General features: G+C 43.8%; 1 protein-coding gene across 1 annotated transcript in view; it reads right to left on the bottom strand.

The window, feature by feature from the left end:
* Nucleotides 1-24,820, bottom strand: part of XYLT2 (xylosyltransferase 2) — a 111,465-nt gene that overhangs the window by 29,878 nt on the left and 56,767 nt on the right. Inside the window, exons 2-6 of the mRNA XM_086930817.1 lie at nucleotides 23,613-24,081; nucleotides 22,438-22,613; nucleotides 20,829-21,031; nucleotides 3,425-3,505; nucleotides 2,025-2,241 (exon numbers count right to left, since the gene is read on the bottom strand). Coding sequence (XP_086786943.1) covers nucleotides 2,025-2,241; nucleotides 3,425-3,505; nucleotides 20,829-21,031; nucleotides 22,438-22,613; nucleotides 23,613-24,081 — 1,146 coding nt within the window. The remainder of the gene's footprint in view (nucleotides 1-2,024; nucleotides 2,242-3,424; nucleotides 3,506-20,828; nucleotides 21,032-22,437; nucleotides 22,614-23,612; nucleotides 24,082-24,820) is intronic.

Below are 24,820 nucleotides of genomic sequence, written 5' to 3'. Positions count from 1 at the left end.
CTACCTACCTTGCCCCAGTGGCGTAACTTTCTCTGTCACCACTATAATAAAATGTTACATTTGCTTCTGGGCCTAGGTTCCATCTGTTGCACTTCAGCCAGGAAGTAGGACCCTCTCGACAGCACTCATTATTCTTAAGGCACTTTTTCTTTTGTCAGATCGTCAGACTTTCCACCTTATCTCACATTATCATTCCAGTGCTGAGGAGAACTGGCACCCCTGGTGTTTTCTGTCATTCTCAGTGACATGGAGTACAGAGATGCTGCCATGTCTGTGCTGTGGAGACGCATACCTGCTGGCGTCGGTAAGGGGCTATGCACCAAGCAGTAACACAGCCAGTGTGCAATGGGCCCAGTGCAAGGAAGAAAATTCAACCCCCCCCCCCCCACTCTTTCAATTAACAGTTGCTCGGCCTTTAGCAGTGCACAATGAATTTCAATGATCAGAAGTAGCTCTCACTACAGAAAGGTTTGGAAACCACTGTTCTAATCTATCAAAGACATCTGTCCATGATTGAGACTTTGATACTCCCATAGTAACCTATGATCTAAATAACCTTTAAAACAATGAAAAGCCAAACTAGAGAAAGCTAGTAACAAGCTGGGACACATCATTATTAGCAGTTACGATTTTCCGAGGGTGTCTTTAACAGTAGGTGCTAGGAAAAAATGGGGGTTGTGCCCAAATTACCCTCATGTACATGAGCACATGACATCAAAAAGATGTATACAAATACAAAGGAGCACTGAGGGATCGATTCAGTATTTGTTTATAATCCAGGTTAAATTAAAAACCCAGATATATCCAAAAATGAATTTTTAAGGAATGAATACACAAATTACAATCATATATATATATATATATATATATATATATATATATATATATATATATATATATATATATATATATATATATATATATATATATATATATATATATATATATATATATATCAAACATCTAGGTGGAGTACACAAAAAAAATCAACAAATGATTATATACAACGAGAGTACCTTCACTTGCACTCAATCTTTCCATATAATACAATGTACAACATATACATCACATATACATATTTACAAACTAATTACACAACACATCCCTACAAAAATAAAAACAAAAATTACACAGAACACATATCTATGAGTGCATTCATGAATTTCAATGCTTAACAGTAGGTGCAGCAGCGGTTTCTTCACTTGGGAAGGAGAGCGTTCCCTTCCCCCTTCACCCCACATTTCCCCCGCTACGCAAGAAAAAAAAATGGCAATGAAAATATTTCATTGCCATTTTATTTTTTACCGTTGTGCACATTTCAGTATCTAGCCTGCCCATAAACATACAGGACGTGTCCTCAGCAGGAGAAGTGGCTGGCTGGATGCTCCAAAGTGAGCATGTCACTTTGGCCGGATATCTGCGCCGGCCAAAGTGACATACGCACTTTGAAGCTTTCCACCACCTGTCTTAAGACAGATGGGTGGAGACGAAGCGGAGACCCACGGGGCCTGAACAAAAAAACGTCCAGCCAGCCCACTCCATCCAATCCTGGTGCTGCTCTCACAGTATGAGAGCAGCGCCAGGATTGGTTAAGTGAGATGGCTGAGCCCATGCTGCAGAAAAGAAGAAGATTGGTACCGGAGCGAGGAGTGCAGCAGGTTAAGTGGCTTATTTTCTTTTTTTGTGATATATTTTCAGCAGTGGCTTGCCCGTCTCACCACTCCAAATATCAGGCAGCCACCACTGGGTAGGTGTAAGAGATGAAGAACTAAAACAAGGAGAAAATTAAATTTCTCTACAGATTGGTGTACGCAGGGAAGTATCCACAGGGAGGACAGAGGAAGAGATCCAGCAGAGAAGCGCAGACAGCAGGACTCAAGGCAGGAGTATATAAGTAAATTCACTGCAGGGAAGCAAGACAGCACAAAAAGCTGCACTCAACAAGGAGTACCACAGAACTAAAAGGGAACTATTCATTTACCGAGAAAAGCAGAGGAGCACTCCGATAACATAAGCAGACTTACTTCTGCAGGGAGAAGCGTGTAGGTGTAAAACTGCCGTAGTTGAGCCACCAGTTCATCCTGTGTGTGGATTACATACTCCACAAAGGTCCGCGTCAAAGCAAACCAATCCGAGCCGCCATCCACAACTATGCCCTCTGGGATCTGCCGCTCCCCTAGGCGCCACATATGGGAGTCACACTCATGGAAGAGACGGTCCAGGCCCTGCTTTTTAATAAACCTGAAGAAAAACATAAGTTATAAACACAGGGTGAGAAACATGCTGAAGAGAGGAACTAATGCATTACATTTCAGAAGGGAGAACAGCAACGCACTGGGCAGGGGTAGGAAGCAGTAACAGAGGACAGGGGGAGCAATGGGACACAGAGGGTCAGGGGTGGAGAGATTTGAGTAGCACAGTGAAGGATAAGGGCTGGAAACCACTGAGCAACGGGGAGGGAGGGTAGCCAACCACCAGACAAGGGGAGGGGAGCCAACTACTGAACAAGGAGAGGACTGAATAAAAGGCATAGGATGGGGTGAAGAACATGGGGGGCTGGGGGAGGTTCAACACAGAGAAGGGCAAAGGCAGGGCTTACACCAAACGAGGCGAGACAAAAGACAGTCTACATTTTGAAGGCACAACAGAGGCAAGTGGATTGAAGCATGAAGATGGAGCGCTGGGTGGAAGCGCAAAGGTGGGGCGCGGGGTTGAGATGCAAAGACAGGGTATGGGTTGGAGACGCAGAGACAGGGTACGGGGCAGAGACGCAGAGACAGGGTACGGGGCAGAGACGCAGAGACAGGGTACGGGGCAGAGACGCAGAGACAGGGTTCGGGGCAGAGACGCAGAGACAGGGTATGGGGCAGAGACGCAGAGACAGGGTACGGGGCAGAGAAGCAGAGACAGGGTACGGGGCAGAGAAGCAGAGACAGGGTACAGGATAAAGACGAAAAGACAGGGTACCGGGTGGAGACGGAGTGGGGGGAGGCGTCAAGAGAGCATATGGGAAGGTGCAGACACATGGTGATGGGGGGCTTGTAAACACAGGGCAGCTGAGGCACATAAAAAGGGAACAGTGAGGAAAGTGGTGGCAGGGAACAAAAGTGCAACAGGGGTGTGAAACTGGGCAGAGGGAAGGAAAGGCACAAAGGAAGGAAAGAGCATTGGGTGATGGGTGTGATGATGCCCAGACAAGCGTCAGGGAAGAGGTATATGGAGAGGAGATTGAAGAAGTCCAGTGAAGGAAGATGTGAGTGGAAAGAAGAGGCCCAAAGCAAGGAGAGGAAAGAAGACCAGGGCGAGAACATGGAAGGGATCCATGAGGAGAGAAGGAAAAGCACAAGGGGAAGGAAGAACCCACGTAGAGGGATGGATGCCTCGGTGGATGGATGGCCATATTGTACCACTGGGATGCTTTTACCTGGCGTTGTCTCTGCCATGGGACTTAAGAAAGTTCTTGTCTCTGTACTTCGTAAGGAAGAGCACCAACTCGTCATTGGGCCTGGACAAGAGAAAAAAAATAACTTAAACAGAACAGCAGATGGAACAAAAGAAGACTGAACCATAACCAACCTCCTTTTCCTGCCAATCTGACCAACATGATGCACATAAGACAATAGGTAGGGCAGGTGTCTCCAACACGTAGCTCATGAGCTGCTGATACCTCAGAGCTTCCTAAAAGTAGCTCTGCTCTATGCAGCCCACACTACTAAATAAGTTTTCGCTTGATTATATTAACATATGTATATAAAAACTGTTCGAAAAGTATGCATTCACGACGAAAAATATTAGCATTTTCATAACTCATAAGTTGTTTGGAGGAAAAAACTGTTGAAGTTCCAAAACATATTTAGAGCCGATAGTTGAGTGGTAAATAATGCAGCACTGGAGAGACTTATTACTAACACTATTCCCTTTGTCCCATGGGGATTTCAGCTATGGCGGTTATGTGTTAATAAAGCAGAGTCCTTTCCCTTGGAATAAACGTCTAATTAACATTGCTGCTGCAACCCTGACGAATGCATTAAGGTGCCCACTGTTCTTCCATATGGTGGCTACAATTGTAATCTGGTCTCATGTGGTCACAGTTACAACACTAATAATTTTAGTGGCTCAGGACGATTTTCACTCTACATAAGCAGCTCTTATTGCAGAAAAGGATGAAGACCTTGAAATAGCCGATTCTTCCTCCACGAGCTAGCTAATTCTTGGTCTCCCGTTCAAACTGGAACTACTAAGTATGTATCAGTTCCCGTGCCAGATAGTTCAGAACAGGTAAAAGTAAATTAAGGAAACCCTCCAGCCAAATGAGTTCAAATACTGTAAAGTGATACAATCAGGCTACTAGGGATTTCAAACAAATAAAGAAAAGTATACCCAATAGACTTGGAAAGAGTAGAGTAAAATCCAACAAGCCCCTCACATAGAATTTTTGTTGTTGTTCACATTCAAGGACAATCGCTATGTAAAAAGACAAGAGAGTCTTTGTAAGTTTACTATCTCAATATCAAGATACTATTTTAATGGGAATGAGCAAATGAGAGAAAGGTTCATGCAGGGAGGCAAGGTGGGTTCATACTACATTGAAAGGTAGGAGAGACGGGCATTTGGTAAAAGAAAATAAACCCCCCATTCATAGACTACACACGATACACTTGCCCATCCACAGTATAGATCCCAACTCTTAGGGACTGGGGTTCACCTTCACCCAAGCCTGTCCTTTCTTAACGACCAAGAATTCTGCAACTCCAAGCCTGTCACAAACTGCAGCTAGCCTGGGGATGGCAACAGCTACAGTATCAGCAGCTTAACATTTTGGACAGCGATGCCTGCCAGTCATTGTTAAACACAAGGATACGCCTTAAAAATCAGCAAGTATGACTAGTAGGAAGGAAGCATCTTTTGAAGTGTAGATGTATGCAAGAGTGCTTAACAAGTACTTGCTACCAAATTGAAATTGAGTCAATCGAATCCTCTATGGGATTTGTTTGTGACCAAGGCATATATAGCCCTTCTCTTTCACCTTTTTCAATATATATTCTGTATACAGATACTGGTCCACGTAGTTGCACAACATCAAGTGCAATATCAGATATAAGATCAGGATAGATAGATACTACCCACCTGGAGTATCACAATTTGAGCTGGGAAAACATCAAAACAAGCTTACGCCACATTTATATTTAGATGTAGAAACACTTTAGCTACCTTAAAGGTGGTCACTAGAGTGCAAAGCATTCCACAGCTCCGAGATGTCACACAGTTGTACATTCCACTTCTGAGCCTACAAAACAATCACTTTTTACAGACCGGTTTTTTGATCCACGTGCAAGTGCCCTTAAAATTTGAGAGTATAGGTTTTAGCTCTGCCTAGAAAAACAAGCTACAACCACAAGATGCATTTCCACACCATTTTTAGGTTGAGCCTAGAGGCAGCTCGCATGCGCTGCTCAGAGAGGCATACTGTATTCCATCTGTGAAGTTGGAACACACACACAACACGCCCACCGCTTTTCATAGTTTGCTTGGTCTGCCTTTACTTATTTAATAGTTTTCGTTGGCATACACTACATATTTGTCCAGCCTTGTGGGTGTTTCGGTCCTGCCCTGATGACTGACCCTGCTACATGGATACTTTCGATATGGCCATGTTTTCTTGAACTGCACTACTTTTTCTTGGACGATTCTGTGAATTTGTGGAAACATTTAATTCAAAAAATGTTTTTGGCCCCAGACAGACTCCCTCTGGGACCATACCACCAGGCCTAAGGGGTCAGGTTATCCCTACCCTGCCCCCTTAATTCCTAAGATTACTGCCACAACTTCCTGATTTAGGGGGTGGCAGCCAATCAGATCTCAGCAGGAAATCTGTGGAATCTGCAGAGGCTCCTTGTCCCGAGATATAGAAAGTTTTTGAGCATGAATTTCTAAAAAACTATGAACAGATTCACACCAAACTACAAAAAGCACTCTTTCCAGGCCAAAATCTAGTTTTCTTCCAAAGTTGGTGTAAATCCGTTCAGCAGTTTGAGTGGTAGCTGTGTCTAAGGTTCCTATAAAATAATGAATTGGGTTGGGAGCTTTTTTTTCTCAGCCCCTACTTAACAATTACCCAAAAATGTCCATGCGCAAACTAGTAAAAAAGTAGCACTTTTTGGGAAAGATTTGTGGAGATCTGTCAAAAGCACCAAAGTTATTAGCAACACAAAAAATTCATTTCCTATGGAAACCCAATCCTAGCTACAACTACCATATATATATATATATATATATATATATATATATATATATATATATATATATATATATATATATATATATATATATATATATATATATATATATATACATACATACACACACACACACAAACACATACGCAAATACACCCATCTATGTATGTAAATGCTAACTACCCTGTAAGCATCTTTACGTTGTGTGTAGTGCTGTAGACAGATTCACATGCTCACCCATTTAGTGTTGGGCTCAGATGTTTGAAAGATTTTTGGAAGGAAGTCTTCTGAGTCACAGGATGCATGTGAGATTATTTTTCACACAGAGGGTGAGAGCAAGTATGGAGAGGAGGGGAGTTGGCTATAAGCCAATTAAAAGCAGCTTCTATGGCCACCCTCTTGCTGGCTAACCTCGCTTCTTTCTTTATTAGATGGCATGGCATTGCCTGCAGCTGGAGTAGAAGTCCACTTGAAGGCGGTAAGCATGACCAGGGAGTTGGGTGGGACTTGGCTCCTGGTGTAGACAGGGTCAGACGGGGAGGACTTACACTTCTCCAACCTGGGTGTTACTACCCTGGGTTTCGCAGGTCCCCTAAATGTCTCCAGGGCGGACTGGAACATGCCCTTCATCATGGGCAGACACTGCACCATCCACTCAGACTTTCACAATGTCTTTACAGGAAATAGTCTTGCTCATGGAGGACGTGCCTATCCATCTTGTAAAAAGTGGCTGTCTGCTGGATGACCTCCTGCTAGGCTAATATGTCATCAGGGGGAGAAGCCCTAATGGGCTAATAGTCAAGGTCCGGGTTGCCCAGAGGGTCGATGTAATAGTCCTCCTATGTGTTATGGGTGGGCCCTGGCTTGAAGGGCATCTCATTAGGTCTGCAGGACCACAGGGACTGTCTGGGTCATAAAAGGAGTGTGGAGATACCTTTGGTGACTCTTGTGGAGGCAGTGAAGGTGGTGTACTTGGTGGTGGAGGTGGTCAATCCAGTCATGGATTTTTGAGCATGGCACTCTAAAAGGACCTCTGATGCAAGTTCCTCCTCGGATGCCAGTCTTCTATTTTGAGGCAAAGTCTCCATGGGATTCGGCAGGGGTGAGTTTGGAAAAATATTCTCAGTAATCAGACCCCCCCAGGATATCGCAATTTGGCAATTTGCAAAAAATCGCGGAATCTGCAGCTTTGTGTAAATCCCGCGATTTTTGGCAAACCGGCCACGAAATCTGCCGTTTTCATTGGGCACACGCGGAGAGCCAATAGAAACTGCTCCGCTCTCGGCCGCGCTCGTCTTCTTATTGCCTCCTCACTCTCCCCGATCCAGGATTTTGCGGGACAGACACCCAGGGCGGGACACCCAGGTCAGGAAGAGGTGAAGGTGGAAGCAGCCGGCGGCGAGGGAGAGCAAGCAGGAGGCCAAGGACCGGGACGACGACAACGAGCACAGGTACCTTCTTCGGCAGCCGGCGGCGAGGGAACAAGCAGGAGCCAGGAGGGAGCGCAGGAGGAAGCAAGGACCGGGACGACGACGACGAGTACAGGTACGTACCTTCCTGCTGCTACTGTGCTACTGTGGGGGCCCGCTGCACACGGGGCATGCGCCGGGCCCTGGGGGCCAAAGTCAATTTGTTTTATTTTCCGGTGGGGCCCGCCGCACACTGAGCACGCGGCGGGCCCCTGGGGGCCAAAGTCAGTTTGTTTTACTTTCCGGTGGGGCCCGCCACACACGGGGCATGGGGCGGGTCCCGGGGGGTGGGGGCCAAAGTCAGTTTGTTTTTCTTTCCGGTGAGGCCCGCCGCACACGGGGCACGCGGCGGGCCCACATTGCATTCCTTGGGGCCCAAAGTCCATTTTTCTTTCTTTCCGGTGCTTTTTGTCACAGGGTTGCCCACAGATTAATTCATATTTTAGCTGTGCAGGTTTTATCAGCATTATTTCTCCACCGCTTTCAACTGTAGATGTTAGGTGGATTGATTTTGAAGCACTTGACTTGTATTTACCACATCTTGAAATGTGCTGCATGATCTTGGTATTATTGTTTTTACATTATAACCAGCAGCACAATACTGGTCTAGATTTGAAGTGCCTAGAAGAACTGAACATACATGGTCAAGATTAACATGCCTTTTAACCAAAACAAATGGGATGAATTGTAAATAAACAAAATGTACATAGCTCCATGTTGTAAAATAACTCAAACAATAAGATATCTGTGTTTGTTGTCGAAAAAAAACAAAAATAAAATGCCGATAAATGCCGCTAAAATTTCCATTTTTGTGCCGCTAAATTTTCATTTTTGTGCAGCTAAATTTGCCAATCCTTGCCACTATATCCTGGGGGGTCTGAGTAATGAGATGGATAAAGGCAAGTTTCTGCCTCTCATAAAGCTCCTCCCTCAGCTTTTGGGGAATTGACTGCTCCGAATCTTTGGGGCCGGTCATCAAGGGTGATCTTGGCATCGATGAGGGCTTGGATGTCGGTGTTGAAGGGGCTTTTAGCTTTGAATAGATAAGAGGCTTGTCAGTGGAGCTAGATGCCCATGGATGTCCATTTCTTTGAATCCGAAGATATTCGTTCTACACACAGCAGAGCCCAAAGATGGCAGAGGCCCAGGAGGCTGTGGCGTTTTGCACACAGAGCTCAACACCAGAGTCTCTCAAGAACGGTGCTCTGCTTCGGCTTGAGGCCTGTTTTGAGGGTTAGAGTAGGTGTCAGACCCAACAATATTTAGGTCTCTGGAAGAGGTTTTCATTCAAGGATCGCTGGTCTTGGAGACTGGTGTAGCATCTTCTTCCTTCGGCTCACAGCTGCTAGACGATATAACCTCTGGGCTGGGTTTTGGGATGCCTTAATAACCAGCAATATCACCTTCCTCAGCACCAAGATGTTGGGCATGTCAGTGGCGAACCAGTGGTAAATTTGTTCTCTTCCTTCCGTTCTGTGGATTTTCCTTCCACTCAAAGACAAAGTAAGCTTCACACGAGGCACTGTTGTGGTCAGAGGACAGGCTGAAGGTAAATATTTTGTGATGATCCATCCAGGGGCCCTTTACATTGGAAGGACGGCAGTTGCATTACCCTATGACCATTCTCCAGTGTGGGATTCGTCGATGCAAAGGGGCATTCGGGAGCTCAATAAATGGGTGTAAGTTTCTGGATAATATAGTTGAGAGAAGTAAGCGGGCAATGAAGGTTTTTCCCAACTCTGGATGTCAAAATGTCATTGTGCAGGCTGGAAAGAACATGGAAAACGTCAATTCTCAGAGCCCAGTCGGTACACTGCCAAACCAGATGACAGAGAAGAACAATCTAACATGGTTTTGGTGCCCATTGACTTATTGGCATTCAATGGAGGAATCTGTGTATATACCGGGACTCAAAAGACTTCGAGCAAAGAAAACCAGCTTGCAAGCATACAAGCCCAACACTAGATGGCAGAATAATGCAGAGAATGTGTATCTACAGCAACACATACAAGTAACACATTATGTTGAAGGATAGCAGGGTCTTGGTTGCTTGGGGCCTGGGTTAGAATGTCCCGTTTCACTCTCCGTGTGATGGCCCTGCGTGTTACAGTTGATTTAGAATGGCAAGTTTGACAATTTTCAAATGACAAACTCTTTAAACGATGTATACTTTATGGAGCTGGGGGATGCAGATAACTGCTGAGCTGCCCCCAGCCTGTGGATCACCTTTTCAAGCCTGTGAGATTTCCGCTATTTTAGTGGCTTTGATTTCACGTGAACAAAATATTAAGGGGCATATTTATCAGAGCTTTGCGTCATGCTTGCACCATGGAATGTGGTACATGTGTGACGCAAACCTCCAAGTCATATTTTTGAAGCCACGCAAAGCCACTTTGCGTGGCTTTCAACAGCTTCAAAACTATGGAGTGAAGCAACCCAGGGTGAATTGCAAGGGATGTGTTCCATGGCTGTTGCGGTGGGTGTTCCCATGCAACTCCTGAGGTTTTCTGGTGCATTTCCTGATTTACCAAACCTGGCAATGTGCCAGTAAGATGCGCTTCCCCAGGAGAGGTGTAATGAGAGTAAGTATATTTATTTCTCCTGTTTCAATGTGTGCTGCAGCCTCTCAGGATTGTTTTTGTGCAGGAAGGTGCCCAATCCTGCGTACAATACAAGCACCCTTGCACTATGGTGCAAGGTTGCCTGCACGGGCAGTAGACTGCCAAGAAAGTGCAAGAGGAAAGGAGAGGAGTGTGCTGTATGGATTAAAATGGTGCATCCCTGCCCTTTCCCTGTGATGTAGGGCAGCACAGCAATGTGACTTGCTGTGCTGTCGTACGCCAAATAACTCCTTAATATGCCCCCAAGTATTGAAGTCAAAAAGAGCCCTAAAAAATTGGAGAAGGGCTGCTGCTGCTCCAAAACAATATGGGGGTATGGGCTAAAGATGGCAGTTAATTCTTTTAGCACAGTCTCTCTGAAGCTTTTACATTCGGTCTAAATTGGCTTGGAGTTGAATCCAGGAGTTACCATATATGAAGAAGAAGAAAACCAGCAGCTCAATCTTACGCCAAGACAAACCTTCCACTAAGCTTTATAGGTACTACCAAACCATGTTTCAGTTTAAATGTCAAAAACATCAGTTGTGTGCCATTTGTTAAAATTAGGGCTCCTGGTTTTATGTTTTTTTTTTAACACTGCAGTTTATCCACATTTAATTTTTGTCATCTTATTGGTATTTAGCCATGTTTTGTTTGTATTTGGAGAATAAATAAAGTCGTAAAATTGGGTATTTCCACATTTATTCAACTGGTAAACGAACTCCTTTGATGCCTATCGCGTTTTTCAAATTAGGCAGTCAAATATAACAAAACATTACACCAACAGGTAAATATTAGCATTATACTACAAGTATATGTTAAAATATGCCTGTATTTAAGTAAACATCCCGTTTTTTAAAATTTCCCATGCAAATAATCCGCTCACTGTTGGCCTTGAATGAAAACAGCATGGAGAGTCACTCAAAAGAAGCCCCATTTTCTGTACATTTCTTCGTTTACAAATAAATACATAGAGGAAACACATTGTATTCGGTTTGTGTTTATCTGTAAAAGAAAACTAGGAGTCTTAGTTATAATGAACAAACCCTTTATTGGTTAATTTGAGAAAGCATCTCTCAGCCCATGTATTGCACTCAATAAGAATGAAACACAGTCATCATGAGCATTGTTGGTTCTCCACTTTTGTATGGAGTGCACTAAAGAGCGACACAGGTGTGTAAAGGGATGTTGCCAGATTCCTAATGGAACATGGATGCCAAGAAAGGGCTCTCCTTTGCCTAAACTTGATCTCTTAAAGTATAAATGCCACGTCACTGCCAAGGTAAGATTTACCGATGAACTAATGGCGGTTACAAATCTCTGATGATGCCTTGGCATGCGGTGGACACCATTGAAGTCTGGCTTCCGCTGCGAGTCCTCCATACTAGACCAACTGCCTCCTTCCAGTTTCTCTCTTTAGTAGATCAATTACCACAGATGGTGCCAACAAAATCACCCACAACTGGCTCCAACCCACTTAGTTTGTTAAGCATTTGCTACTTCGAAGGTACATCCTTTCAAATTCAGCTGACATACATACAGCCTTGCAAAAATCTACCCGTTAACCATCCAGAACCTTCCACATATGCATAGAATGGTACCAAAACCACATAAAAGGGCAAAGATGAATTGAAGCATAACCACTGGAAGTGAGTAATGGACAACAATACACGCATAGTGACCCACTGATCCATAACAGGCTCTCACTGGCAACTATTCAATATAATCCATATCTATAACAACTAAGGCTCCCTTTTTCCGTATTTATGGATTTTTTACAGATATATAAATACAGAAAACAATGTGTTTTCGGTCTGCATTTATTTTTAAAAGTGGATAAATACAGAAAATTGTGCTTCATTTAAGTGACTCTCCGTGCTGTCTTTCATGAATTATAGACCAGCAGCTGAGCAGATGGACAGCATGGAAAATTAAACAAGCATTGGCATAGCCAATAGGTCTCGCTTTTGGGACCGTATAAATATTTAGTTAGGCAGCACAATATCCTTGGTGCAACAACATCAACTGTTGCATGTCTAAACACTTATAAGGTCCCAAAAGCGAGGCCTATTGGCTATGCCAATGCTTGCTCTCACATGCAGTCGGTGTCGCAGGTTTGTGGGATGTGCGAGTGTCGTGTTTCTATGGCACTAAGTGCCATCAATATATTTAAGGCGACCAGAGGTCCGAAATTTGCTAGGACAGCCAGCCTGCTTTTTTACCATCTGTTTCTGTAAATGTAGCCCATGTACCGGTTTTCACAGGGTGTTGACTAAACAGAGAGCGAGGAAAATTGTTTTGTGTTTCAGTGCGAAATTAGTTAGCAGCCCTTATCATGGAGGTGGGGTTGGTTGAGTTAACTGGGTCGTATTTGTTAATCAGATTCAGCATAGGGTCCCAATATGGCTGGTAGCAAGCTTCAGCCCAGCGAGAGGGAGGGCGACACATGGAAGATATTTAAGACAGCCTTGAAACACTGACTGCAGAGAAGCTGCCATGCAAACGACGCTGGGAAAGGTACAAAGTGAGTTGGCATCCTGGATAGGGTCGAGTTTTGTATACTGGAAGTGTAGTCGTTCTTTGCACCTGGAAAGCATGCGGCTGGCACACAGTGATCGTTTTGTGCTGGTCATTTCCGAATAGCCTGCCAGAACAATTGTGTACGGTAGGGTTTCTGTAAAGTCGCAAACGGCTTTTCGGTGTGGGTTTGTGGCTAGTGTGAGTGCTGCATTTTTAAGAGTCCTAAAATACATAGTTCCTTCAAAACAATGTATGAGACCTCTCCTGTAAACCAGGATTTATTTAAATCTTCTAACATGCTAAATCAATGCAAAAATATAGTCTACCACTTGATAGACTTGTCTATCTAATTCAACCATCTTTCCGCACTGAAGATTGACAGACTTCAGAACAAAAGTAAGAAATCAGCCTCCTCTGCTGATTACGGCAATGACGGCGCCAATGCAGCACACCTCTGCCACCGGTAGACTGAGTAAACGTGAGCCATCTGGGCAAAGCGCAAAAAAACGTGTACGACTTAACAAAACAACCCTAACAATAATCAAGCAACATTCAAATGTGCATAGCAAATGAAAAATGTGAAACAAGAAGCATGGGAACTGTTAGTGTTAAATTAAACAAGCCCACGAGTGGAGCACGCGTTGCTTCCCTTTGAAATGGATCCAACAATGAGAGAAGCTGATGAGGAGGGACTGGGAGAAGGGAGGATGTAGGGTAGGGGAGGGGATTCACGCACTGTAAGGCTTAATGAGCCATTACAGAAAGCTAGATGGCCTGTGCATGTCCACACGCTCGCTCGTGGACGCAAGCTGGAGGCCAGCAAAAGCCTTTGGGAAGGACTGTTCAAAGCGCACTACTAAATGTCTCGCAGAGCAAGCAGCGCATGCGCTGGCTCGGCGAGACCTAAAAACAGGATGACATTTCTTTAAATAACGGCATATGTCAACATACATTAATGGTATAATGATAGTATTTACCAGTGGATGTATTGTTATGTAATATTTGCCAGCTTAAATAGCTAAAACACGACAGACATCAAAGTAGGAATGCGCGTCAATCAGTTAAATAGATATGGAAATGTACAGTTTTACAACTTCATTTACACGCAAAACACAGAATAAATAAGAATAAATCCAAATAAAATGGCCAAAAAATAAATATAGATAAATACAGACGGAAATGGCCAAAAAATAAATACCATAAAACTGGGAGCCCTAACTACAACCCTAGAATACTTCTATGTAAACAGTAAGAGACCACTAGAGATATCAGTAGATCACTTCAACTTAATCAAGAGAATTCCAGAAACAGAAAGGTCCGCCAGAAACCGAAAATACACTAGGACCATACAAACAGTGGGAATGCGCTATATAAAATAATTGAACATAACACAACAGTTCCCCAAGTGCTAAACCCAGCCCTAGAAGCATAGCCCCATCCATGTCGTGTAGCTTAGAGGAAAAACTTATTGCTAAGACTGACAAATTCTATTCCATGGCAGCCTGAGTTCAACATTTGGTGAAGCTAGAGCACCAGGTTTAGACTTAATTATTGTGAGATTCTTAGACCAAGGTCATAGAATCACACTACCTCATTCTGTTGATTGGCAGCATCCATTTATTACAACTAGACAAGCAAGATGCCTGCAAGCTGCTACAAATGTAAGAATGTCTTTATGTACTTCTTTAGTATCAAGTGTTTTTAAACATTTCTTTACAATTGACGATTTCTGATGTACCCTGACTTAAGACCAATAACTCCTTGTTGGACTACAATTACTTCAGAGTGTTTTACTGATAAAGAGTTAATTTTCCAATGATAAAATCAGATTGGTTCTTTTTGCGCTGCTAAAATGTATGCTACATTACACCATTGCCTTTTTCCTTATGATGACTTTAGACCTACGGCACATACCGAGGGGAACTCCGCTGCAACACTGGTGCAGCTTGGAAGCCTTTCTTAGCTGCAGCATTTTGTTGGCTTCTGGAGAACCTAGTAGGGAGAAAATTGTGTTGGGCCCACACAGCAAGTCCTGTGATCGTGCACATGGTGGCAAGAAAAGGATAGCTCACGAGTTGAGCTCGGCAGGGCATCTTGTTGTAAATAAAGAACTTCTGCATCCCATTTGACTGACTCAGCATATGGGTGGGTGGGAGGCAATTTTGACAGAAGGCAGTCCAGGTGATGGCAGTGGTACAAGGAAGCTCCTTGTGTGCTCTCCTGACGTCCTACTCCGAGACGGTGGAGAGCAACACCGCTTGTGTCTAGGTGAGCTGTAGTACCCCAAACTACAAGGCACCCTGTAACGTATCACACCAGACCCTAGGTTGACATTATGGTATACTGAGTTCAGTAGGCTAAAATGTATTCACATTTACGTTTGTTCTTGGTTTAAGTTCATACCCTAATCCGGCTCTTTCACTTGGAAACTAGGATCATCATGTCCGTGAGTTTCCTATACTGTTTTCAATTTGACATAGATCTGGATTTCTAGTAAAACAGAATTAGGCTTTTTTTAAAAATAAATCAATAGCCCATTTTAATTCACATCTGTCAAATCTTCTCACCTACCGTCTGGGACAAATCAGCCGTCCCAGCTCTACGCGATTCTTACAAAAGTTCTCCTGCAAAGTGCCCTCACGTGGGGGCTCGTTGGACATTGCAGCGCCAGCCCAATGAGGAGCAGGCCCGATAATGAATTATGCCACCTTTTGTGGGCGAGGGCACTGCTTCTAAAAGAAAATGCTCACTACCAGGTCCCTTATAGGTTCCCTGAGTAGGTGTAACGGAGCAGTATACTCCAGTTTACATTTTATTCGAAATTCTTCTTGTCCTCTCGCATTAAGGATGTTGGATAGCAACCACAGTGCTTGGCCATGGTAGAGGAATATGCTTAATTGGGAGCCCAGGAAGAAAAGGACAAAACAGAAAGATGCACTCAAGACTAGAAATATACAACTTAAAATAACATTTGTACTTTGACCGACTGGCTTCCTGCCGGTGCCCAACAGCAGGATCAATACAGGCCTGCTCAAGACAGTACTTTATAATTATCTGGAAACTGAGAGCAACACTCTGCTTGCACCAGCAGACAGATGTTTAACCAGGGATAGTGCCCAGTTGCTAAGCTCTCTCTGGAGGTCTGGGAAAAGGCCCTGTTGCTATCATGATAAGGAGTAAACATTATTATTATTATTATTATTACATTTCTTATATAGCGCCAAAATCGACCCCCAAAGGGGTATCTCCGCGCTTGCCTTGGGACCCCGTCCTGGTTTTTCCCTGTGAGATAGCCCCTACAGGGGATCCCCAGGGTGAAAGCCAGGCATCCCGCCGCAGGATGCCTGGCTTTCACCTTGAAAGCGAGGTAAATAAGCAAAACTGCAGATTTTCTGTTTTTTCAGGAACCACTCACTCATTGCTGCACATTTTGAATGCTGGTGTTGGCGATTCAGGTAATGAACTAAACAAGGATAAACCTAACACTACCCCAAATTCTTAAAGCATATTAGAAAGCAATCTGTGCACCACTCTGCCAGTCACTATGCACTTGGAAATATCTTGGAATAGAATTCCAAGGTCACTTTAACACCTTGGCTGCTAGGTGTTTTCCCCTCCTGTGCTGATCTTGGATGATTCCCATTGTTTCATGACGAGCTCAGCTCGTCATCAGCACAGCTCAACCGTGCATCATGACGAGCTGAGCTCGTCATGAGCATGGAAAGGGTTAAAGTAGCAAAATGATTCACTGACATAGAGGAGAGTACAATACTTTCTCTTGAAAATGCTGATGCAGCTGTAATTTGTGTTCAGTCTACGAAATTCATCTAGGATGTAGCAATTTTCTCTCTGGTAGCAGGTGTGTGCATAGTCTTTTCAGAGATGGAAACACCCTAGGTCAGCCTAAGCAAACTGGCAATGCCATAACATGTGCAATGGGCTAATGGTGTCAGAATTGAAGTAAGACCATTTGATAGTTCCACTATAGAAGATGATCTCTGGGATAGATTAAAAGAGGAAATTCAATGTATTAAACTTGAACAAAATATGTAGTCCAATGGGACACAGGAAACTGCACCCTGGAACTGCACTCCAGTGACTGAACAGGAACCGGGCAGTACTCACATTAATCACAAGGCTTTCGCCATTTTTATTTGAAGCTAGAAAATAAAGGTGAAGGGGACTGCAGAAGGTGGCTGGCGATAATGGTATCACCGACTAAGCAGAACATACATATTATCTGGTCCTCTTTTCCAGAGGTGATGAAGTTCAGTGGCTAAAATGCTCACTTCGAAAAAGGGGAGCAGCGATCGGAGCATCTGTGAAATTTTGGCTCAATTACATTTTTTGGTCTCAAAATACAACTAAGTATAATGTAGATGTGTGTAAGTAAACATTTTCTAAGAAAAGAAAAGGCACGTTTCATTTACATGTTCCTATTCTCCATTATGTCTTGTTTTTTGTCATTTAGACCCAACTGGACCTGGCACACAATTGATCATGAACAGCAACTCATGCTACAATAAAAAAAAGTTCTCAATAGAGTCCGATTCATGATTTATCAAATGTTTAAAAGACTAATTTAGTTATGTAATGTAATGTAATGTAATGTAAGTGCCAATTTGTATCGCGCGGCAATCGCTCCAAGGAGCATCTAGGCGCCCAGAAAGGACCACCAGGTGTTAGGTAGTCCCTATGCTTACTTGACCGAGACCCGAATTACACTAGGCTTCTGGCAGTTATATCTTGGAGATTAAAGATCCAGGTTTTTAGATGTTTACGGAAGTCTATTTCTTTATCCAGTAATCTCAACTGGGGGGGAAGAGTATTCCATGCTTTTGCTCCCAGTACCGCCAGGGATTTGCCCCCTCGAGTTTTAAGTCTGAAACTCGGGACGGTAAGCAGGTTGGCAGTTGAAGAACGCAGTGCTCTGGTTGGACAGTATCTGCTGAATGTTTTCCTCAGATAGGACGGGCCTGGGTTGTGAACAGCTCTAAAAGTAATTAACAGTACTTTGAACAAAACCCTTTTTGTAATGGGCAGCCAATGTAATGCCTTGAGGGCTTTGGTTGCAGATGATCTTTTCGGCCATTTTAGAACCAACCTCGCTGCTGCATGTTGCACCATCTGAAGTTTGTGTGTGACAGCTTTATTTGTACCAGCATAGAGGCTGTTGCAGTAATCGATGCGTGATGTTACAAGTGCAACCGTAACTGTTCAAGATGGTGGCATTCCCTCGCCTGTTGTACCAGTTGCAAAACCACCCATATCCCATCTCACTGCAATGGTTCAGACAGGTCAATTCAGCACTTAGTCAGTTTCTTGGTCCGGGGGGGGGGGGCGGGTGGCGAGAGTAGCGCTACGCACGTGTTTCCTTTCCACATACTGTGGCGGCCTGGCGACGTCGGATATCCTGTCCTATTATCAGGCCTCCCATCTTCTGATCCTAAATGAGTGGTGGTATGGAGACCGGGGCGACCCGGCCTATGCCCTGGAAAGGTACCTGATGGACCTGGATACGCTGCACACCATACTCTACTTGGAAATTAGGAGAAGGGGCCTCCCAGTGGTCACCCAGACAGTGTTTCGTATATGGCGTGCTGCCCTCCGACGCATGGGGTGGTGGAACAAACTTACAAGGGAGACTCCTCTCTGGCGAAATGGGCTATTACCGTCCTTGGCGTCCCTGCCGGGGTTTCGGGGCTGGGATGCAATTAGAATATCGGCCCTGGGGCACATTGTCAGGGCCACGACCCTCAAGTCATTCCAGGAACTTCGCGAAGAGTACGATATGCCCCAGACCCAGTTTTTTAGATACCTACGGCTTAGACACGCCATTACACCCTCTCTTGGGGGCCTGGACTCCCTACCGGAATTTAGTCCACTGGAGGCCAAAGTCTTCATGGGAGATTTAGAAAGTAAAAAGATATCCACTATTTATTAAACACTGGTGACGCATTGCTCAACTTCCCTAGACGATCTACGGGATAAATGGGAGGGAGATGTTGGTCCCTTTGAGGAGGACGACTGGAGGGAAGCACTTGAGGCGCCAAGAGGTGCTGCCATTGCGATAAGTCTACGATTCATTCAGTTCAAGTACCTCCACAGGGCCTACTACACGAGGGAACGACTGTGGAGGGCGAGCCTGATTGGGTCCCCGGATTGTTTGAGATGCAGCAGGGAAGTGGGCACCTTTTTCCATACTGTGTGGTCGTGTGCTGGACTGCGGAGGTTCTGGTCTGGAGTGTGGGACTGCCTGTCTGAGGTGCTGGGCTGTGAGCTCCCGTGCTCGCCACAGTTGTGTCTCCTCCATGTCATGGAACAGGTTGGTGGGAACATTTATAAACAATATTTGCTTTTGTTGGGCCTAATTGTGGCCAAGAGAGACATTGCCCGTGCCTGGAAAGACCCTAGAGCGCCTCTGGTGGGAGTGTGGAAAAGGGGAATGGACTTTTACATGGGATTGGAACGCCCAATTTTCGTGGCCAGGGGCTGCCCCCGGAAACATTATAAAATTTGGAAGCGATGGGCGGACTATCGTGGACTGTGGCTGGAACCGCCACCGCCTGATCGGCCTGTGGAGGGATACTTGGATGATGGGCCCGGGCCATGAGCCAGACACACTGTACGCTTCTTACTGTATCTGTATTTGAAATTTGTTCTCAACGCTGTGCAAGGGGGGCGGGTCTTGGTGGGGGGAGTGGGAGGGTGGCCTTGGTTGCATCTTTTCATCCTGAAATGTTGATTGAATTGCTTTACTGTGATTACTATTCTGATGATCACAGCTCCTCCGATTCCCGGGGTGCTGTGCTTGTTATGCACTTTATCAACACCAAAATAAAATTTTGTTCTGAAAAATAAAACTAATTTAGAAAATAGAGTCACTTTGTGAAACTTCACTTCTCTAACTTGACCATACTCAGATATAATAAATATGCAGTAAATGCACTATATATAGGAACCAAAAAGTATGCTAGAGCTGGAAGAAGTAAAGAGATTAACTCACAAGGTAAATGAGAAATAGGTAAAAGGCATGCTCTCACTCCAAGGCCACATCTGATGTGCTTGATTTAATATGGGATCATGGCCAGTTTGTACAGTACACCAATGAGACGGCTGATGATAGTGGATACCAAAGTGAGTTTTGCTAAAATACAGGGTTTATCCATAAATAGAAATGCATGCAAGCATAATGAACAAGAATGATAAAAGTGGGGCTGTCTTACAATGTACTGTTGAGATAATGTAAGGATGCCTGCATGCTGAGAGTATGTGGAATGAATACAAGTTAAAGCCAAAATGTCTTTGTTGGCAATCAATTGAAGATTTACATTGTCATGGACAGCCTCCAGACTCTTCTGTTGAAATGGGGTTTCAAGACTTGATTACAACAAAGCACAGGAATCTATACATGTGGGAAAAATTAAGCATGCTGTTATTTAATAGGATGCTAATTTAATGTGAGATACCCAATAAACAGAGACAGAATCATCTAAGGAATATTTATGTAGATTTAGTATCATTTGAATGTAAAGTAAGGACTACATCCGGTCTATTAATGGAACCAAATGGAAGATGTAGATTGGCGTTACAGAGTTAGTTTTCCCAATAAATAAAGTGTGAACATACAAAACTAACGCATTGATGCAAATTTCCAAATACGTTAAAACAAATAATAACACATCCCTGTCAATACAGATAAGGAAAGTATGTTAGCTAGTTAAGTTCACTTATCTTTTCTACCTTCTCAAAGCCAATTTTCTAAACCCCTAAGAAACGTATTTGGTGACTTGTTTGCTACTAAACACTACCTAATTGCATGGCTATTCATTTGCATGGATTCATACCCTTTAAAATACACCATTTAAAAATATCCACTAAGCTCATGTTAAAGTAGTGACTTGCATGTATACCTTCCCAGAGACAGTACAACACCCCTAAAATGTAAGATTCTGTTTCATAAATGGTTGATTATTGACCTTATATTGCCCACGCTCAGTTACCTGGTTGGGTAGTCAGTAGCGCTAAGATTAATGTAGAAGTCCCAGGGCCATTCTGGCATCTCCAGCAGGTCCCTCATACTGCGCAGGTACATGGTGAGAAGACTTGCGCCACCCCAGATGGTGATCATGCGCCAGGGTGTGACACGCATGTTCGGGTAGTGCTGCACAAGCTCTGCTACTTCCCGGTGCAAGTAATTGGAACGCTGGAAAAAAAGAGACTAAGTCAGATAGCACACTCCTAAAAAAAGGATCAGGATATCAGGTGACCAGCATGTAGAGTGACCATTAAAGTAATGGGGTAACCCAAAAGGTAGAGGACCTGGGTATCAAACGGTATTAAAAAAACAGTGGTCCAAGACCTCTATAATTTGAAAAACTGAATTAATCAGTAAACAATCATTAATTATACAAATTTAGGAGCATGTACACATTAATCAGCTCCAATATATGCATCCAGTGTATGCATATAATCATAAGAAACATAAAAAAGGCAACAGCATCAACATAGGACCAAGAGCAATATTTTTAATCCATTGTCTCTGGGTCAAACAAGCTGCATAGTTCCTGGCTATAAATCAATACTAATCATATTGGTTGCCCCGAACGGAGTGTGCAACATAGCAAAGGGGTGCAATAAGATGTGTGATAAGATTTGATATGAAGCTGAAGTATCTTTCTAGCTGATAATACTACTACTAGTGATTTATCGTTGAATGGTAAGATTTTGAAATTAGAACGCCTAGAGAAGAAATTAATAAGAACAAGGCTCCACGGTCATACATTAGCGAAATATTTAAGGTCTAATGTAATCCCAGTTGGTTTACAAGTCCGGAACGAACCAGCCATTTTCTTGGAGAACCCGAAGTTTAAGGAGAACTTCAGCTTCGTATCAAATACCTGCTCAAGATATTGGATGGTCTTGGGTATTGAAACAGCTGTGGAAGAAGTAGAAAGGTTAACCAAGGAAATAGCGGACTTGAGAAAGGAAATCATTGATGATAAGACCTTAGTTAATGCAAAGGAGGCCTTAGAAAGGCTAGAAAAAAACCATTCGAGAATTCGATATAGGTCACTACTTCTTGAATTTCTTTTTTCTCTCTAATCCCCACACACATCTTATACACCCCTTTGCTATGTTGCACGCTCCGTTCGGGGCAACCAATATGATTCGTATCGATTTATAGCAAGGAACTATGCGGCTTGCTTGACCCAGAGACAATGGATTAAAAATATTGCTCTTGGTCCTATGTTGATGCTGTTGCCTTTTTTATGTTTCTTATGAATATATGCATACACTGGATAGAGCTGATTAATGTGTACATGCTCCTAAATTTGTATAATTAATGATTGTTTACCGATTAACTCCGTTTTTCAAATTATAGAGGTCTTGGACCACAGTTTTTTTAATACAGCATGTAGAGTGGGTAGGAGTAATGAGAAACAAGGGATTAACATTAAACTAACAGTTGATTAAGGCTACAAGCCATATTAATAGCAAGAACCGACAATTATACAAATGCCTTCATCAGTATGAACCAGTATTCTAAAGGCATGCACCCTTTTTCTCCTCACCAGAAGAGTTTACAGGCTGTTGACCAAATGCCCCTACCTTATCCACATGGATATAGAAGAAGTGATCTTGGTGATAAATGGCCTTGATCAAACGCTTCAGTTGCCTGATGGCCCTGCCGTGCACAACCAACATGTAGGCAATACGCAAAGGCCTCTCACTCGGTGCACGCTTCACCTCCGCCTCATCCCACTGCACGGCCGGGCTTCCCTTCCCTGTGCCAGCAAGACACACAGGCAGTGAGACAAACAAGAAGTAAAGGAGACAAAGAATGAGGCAACGAGAGAGAGGATCACAATAAGGGATACAACCAGGCAGAGGACATGAATATCTGGGAGAGAAAGAGCAGGATAATCTGTCAGAGGCAAGAGTAAAACCACAGAAAGGGACACCCATCAACATGACAAAAACAAAATAGACAGGTGTACCTCCAAGGGAACAGACATTAATAAGCGGACTCCTGGTGGGTAAACGAGTAGAAACAGTAACAGATAGGAGCGATGGTGTGACTCCAGAGGTCTTGATTAGGTCATTTTCGCAAGCACAGTTCCCAGTTTTTATTGTTCTTCTGGTAGGCCCTAAATGGTCACCCATCCAGTGCCCGCACCTCCCACCTGATGTTGAGATTTCAATGTACAACTGCCCATTAGATTTTGAACCTTATGGACGTCTCTTGCCACCCAGATGTCTCTATCTTGATGAACACCCAACGCACAGCTATTGTACTAAAGATGCATTCCCCAGGTAATGAACATAGAACCACTCTCTAAAAACATCTGTACAGCTGCCTCCAACCCAGTAATGGATAACATTAGCACAACAATGTATCTCTAAAGATGCTTAAAGTTAGCACGCATGGTCCCCATTACCTGATAAGTGGGACAGCTTCCCCATCAAGGAATTGAATATTTAAGCAAAAGGTAGCTGCCCATCATAGCTTGTTGAGTATTTGCAACCTACCCCTTCCCCTATGTTAATTTCTTTCGCAGACACACACAATATATATATATATATATATATATATATATATATATATTTTGATTATTTCACGCATAGCTACTTCTGTAAGCTTGAAAGGGAGTTTGCACAGCACAAGTTCCCTTGCTCAGGAAAAAGGATGGATATTAATAATCATGCTGGACTAAATGAGCCATTCCACTTCGCCAGCTAAAGGCTCATCATCATGGTGCAGAGAGACCCTTCAAAAGACTCACCTGATGTTTGACAGTACCGTGGAACAGAACGTGGCATCAGCTTTCCAGCCTGGTGCAAACACATGACATTGGCTATCTCCTGTCGGCACTGCCGGGTATTTGCCCTGGAAAGAGCCGAAAGAGCCTCTTTGCCAGTGATCTCACACTTTGGAAGGAACTGGTTGTCGGTGGGTGGAGGAGCTCCCTCCACACTGCCTGTGTCCCCATGTTGCAGGATAGACAGCTGTGGATCTCTAGGGTTAGTTAGGTTCTTGATGTTGGACATGTTAGGCAAGACTGAAATTTTACGGGCTGATTTGCGCGAGGCTGTCGCGGTTCGCACTACTCTAGCTCCAACAACACCTGGGTTCTCCATTCGACCTTTCCACCGCCCATGTTTCCGACTGGCATTGCTGCGTCGAGCTGCAGAGGTATCTGAATCTTTGGCACCATTGTGTTCTGCAAGATGGCTTTTCCGTGGCCTTCCCTTCTGTAACTCAAGAAAAAGGACAGCTACAGACAATGCATACATTCAAAACAATCAAAATAAAACTGGACACTTAGCTTATCCAAAAATTAAGAAAGCAAAATTACATAAACGTTTTGAAAATAAATATTACATAAATACTCCGTAACGACAAAAAAACATATGAAAGGCCGCACAATTCTGAACATTTATCACAGTAATATTTCCTGTGTTCTTTAAATTGAATAGTCAGTGCAGAATCTCCCTAAAAACAAAGGACTTTTACACAGGTCATTAGAGCTTGCATTAGAGCTTGCAGGGTGCAAGAAATTGGTCATCTTGCCACAAGATCATGCCTTTCTTAAAATCAACTCTGAATTGCTCCCGATCAACGGGACTCATCGCGCATCTCGTGCAAGAAATTACCAGGATTCATTCGCCTGTAATTGATCCCGCCGTAGTTCCATCCCCGGCCCGACATTTCCTGATTAAATCAGATGTGGCCGCCGCGGCCCCATAATACGCCTACAAATTGACTATACCGTTCCTGCTACTCTTCAGGCAAGACTCAATTCGGATCACTTCCCTTGCCGGAAATTGACTCCACAGACGCCTGCCTTCACTGGCTATTTAGCCCACTCTGATTCTACCTGCTCACATCAGTCTCAGTCTCGTCCTGATGATGATCTCACATTCATGAGATCGAAACGCCGTCGACCCTTACAACCAAAACTTTATTACTGACATTAATTAACTTGGAGTT

Source organism: Lissotriton vulgaris, chromosome 7 (genome assembly GCF_964263255.1).
Source record: "Lissotriton vulgaris chromosome 7, aLisVul1.2, whole genome shotgun sequence".
Classification (NCBI taxonomy): domain Eukaryota; kingdom Metazoa; phylum Chordata; class Amphibia; order Caudata; family Salamandridae; genus Lissotriton; species Lissotriton vulgaris.
The sequence above is the reverse complement of the archived record's forward strand: the minus strand, read 5'-3'. Positions and strand labels throughout refer to the sequence as shown.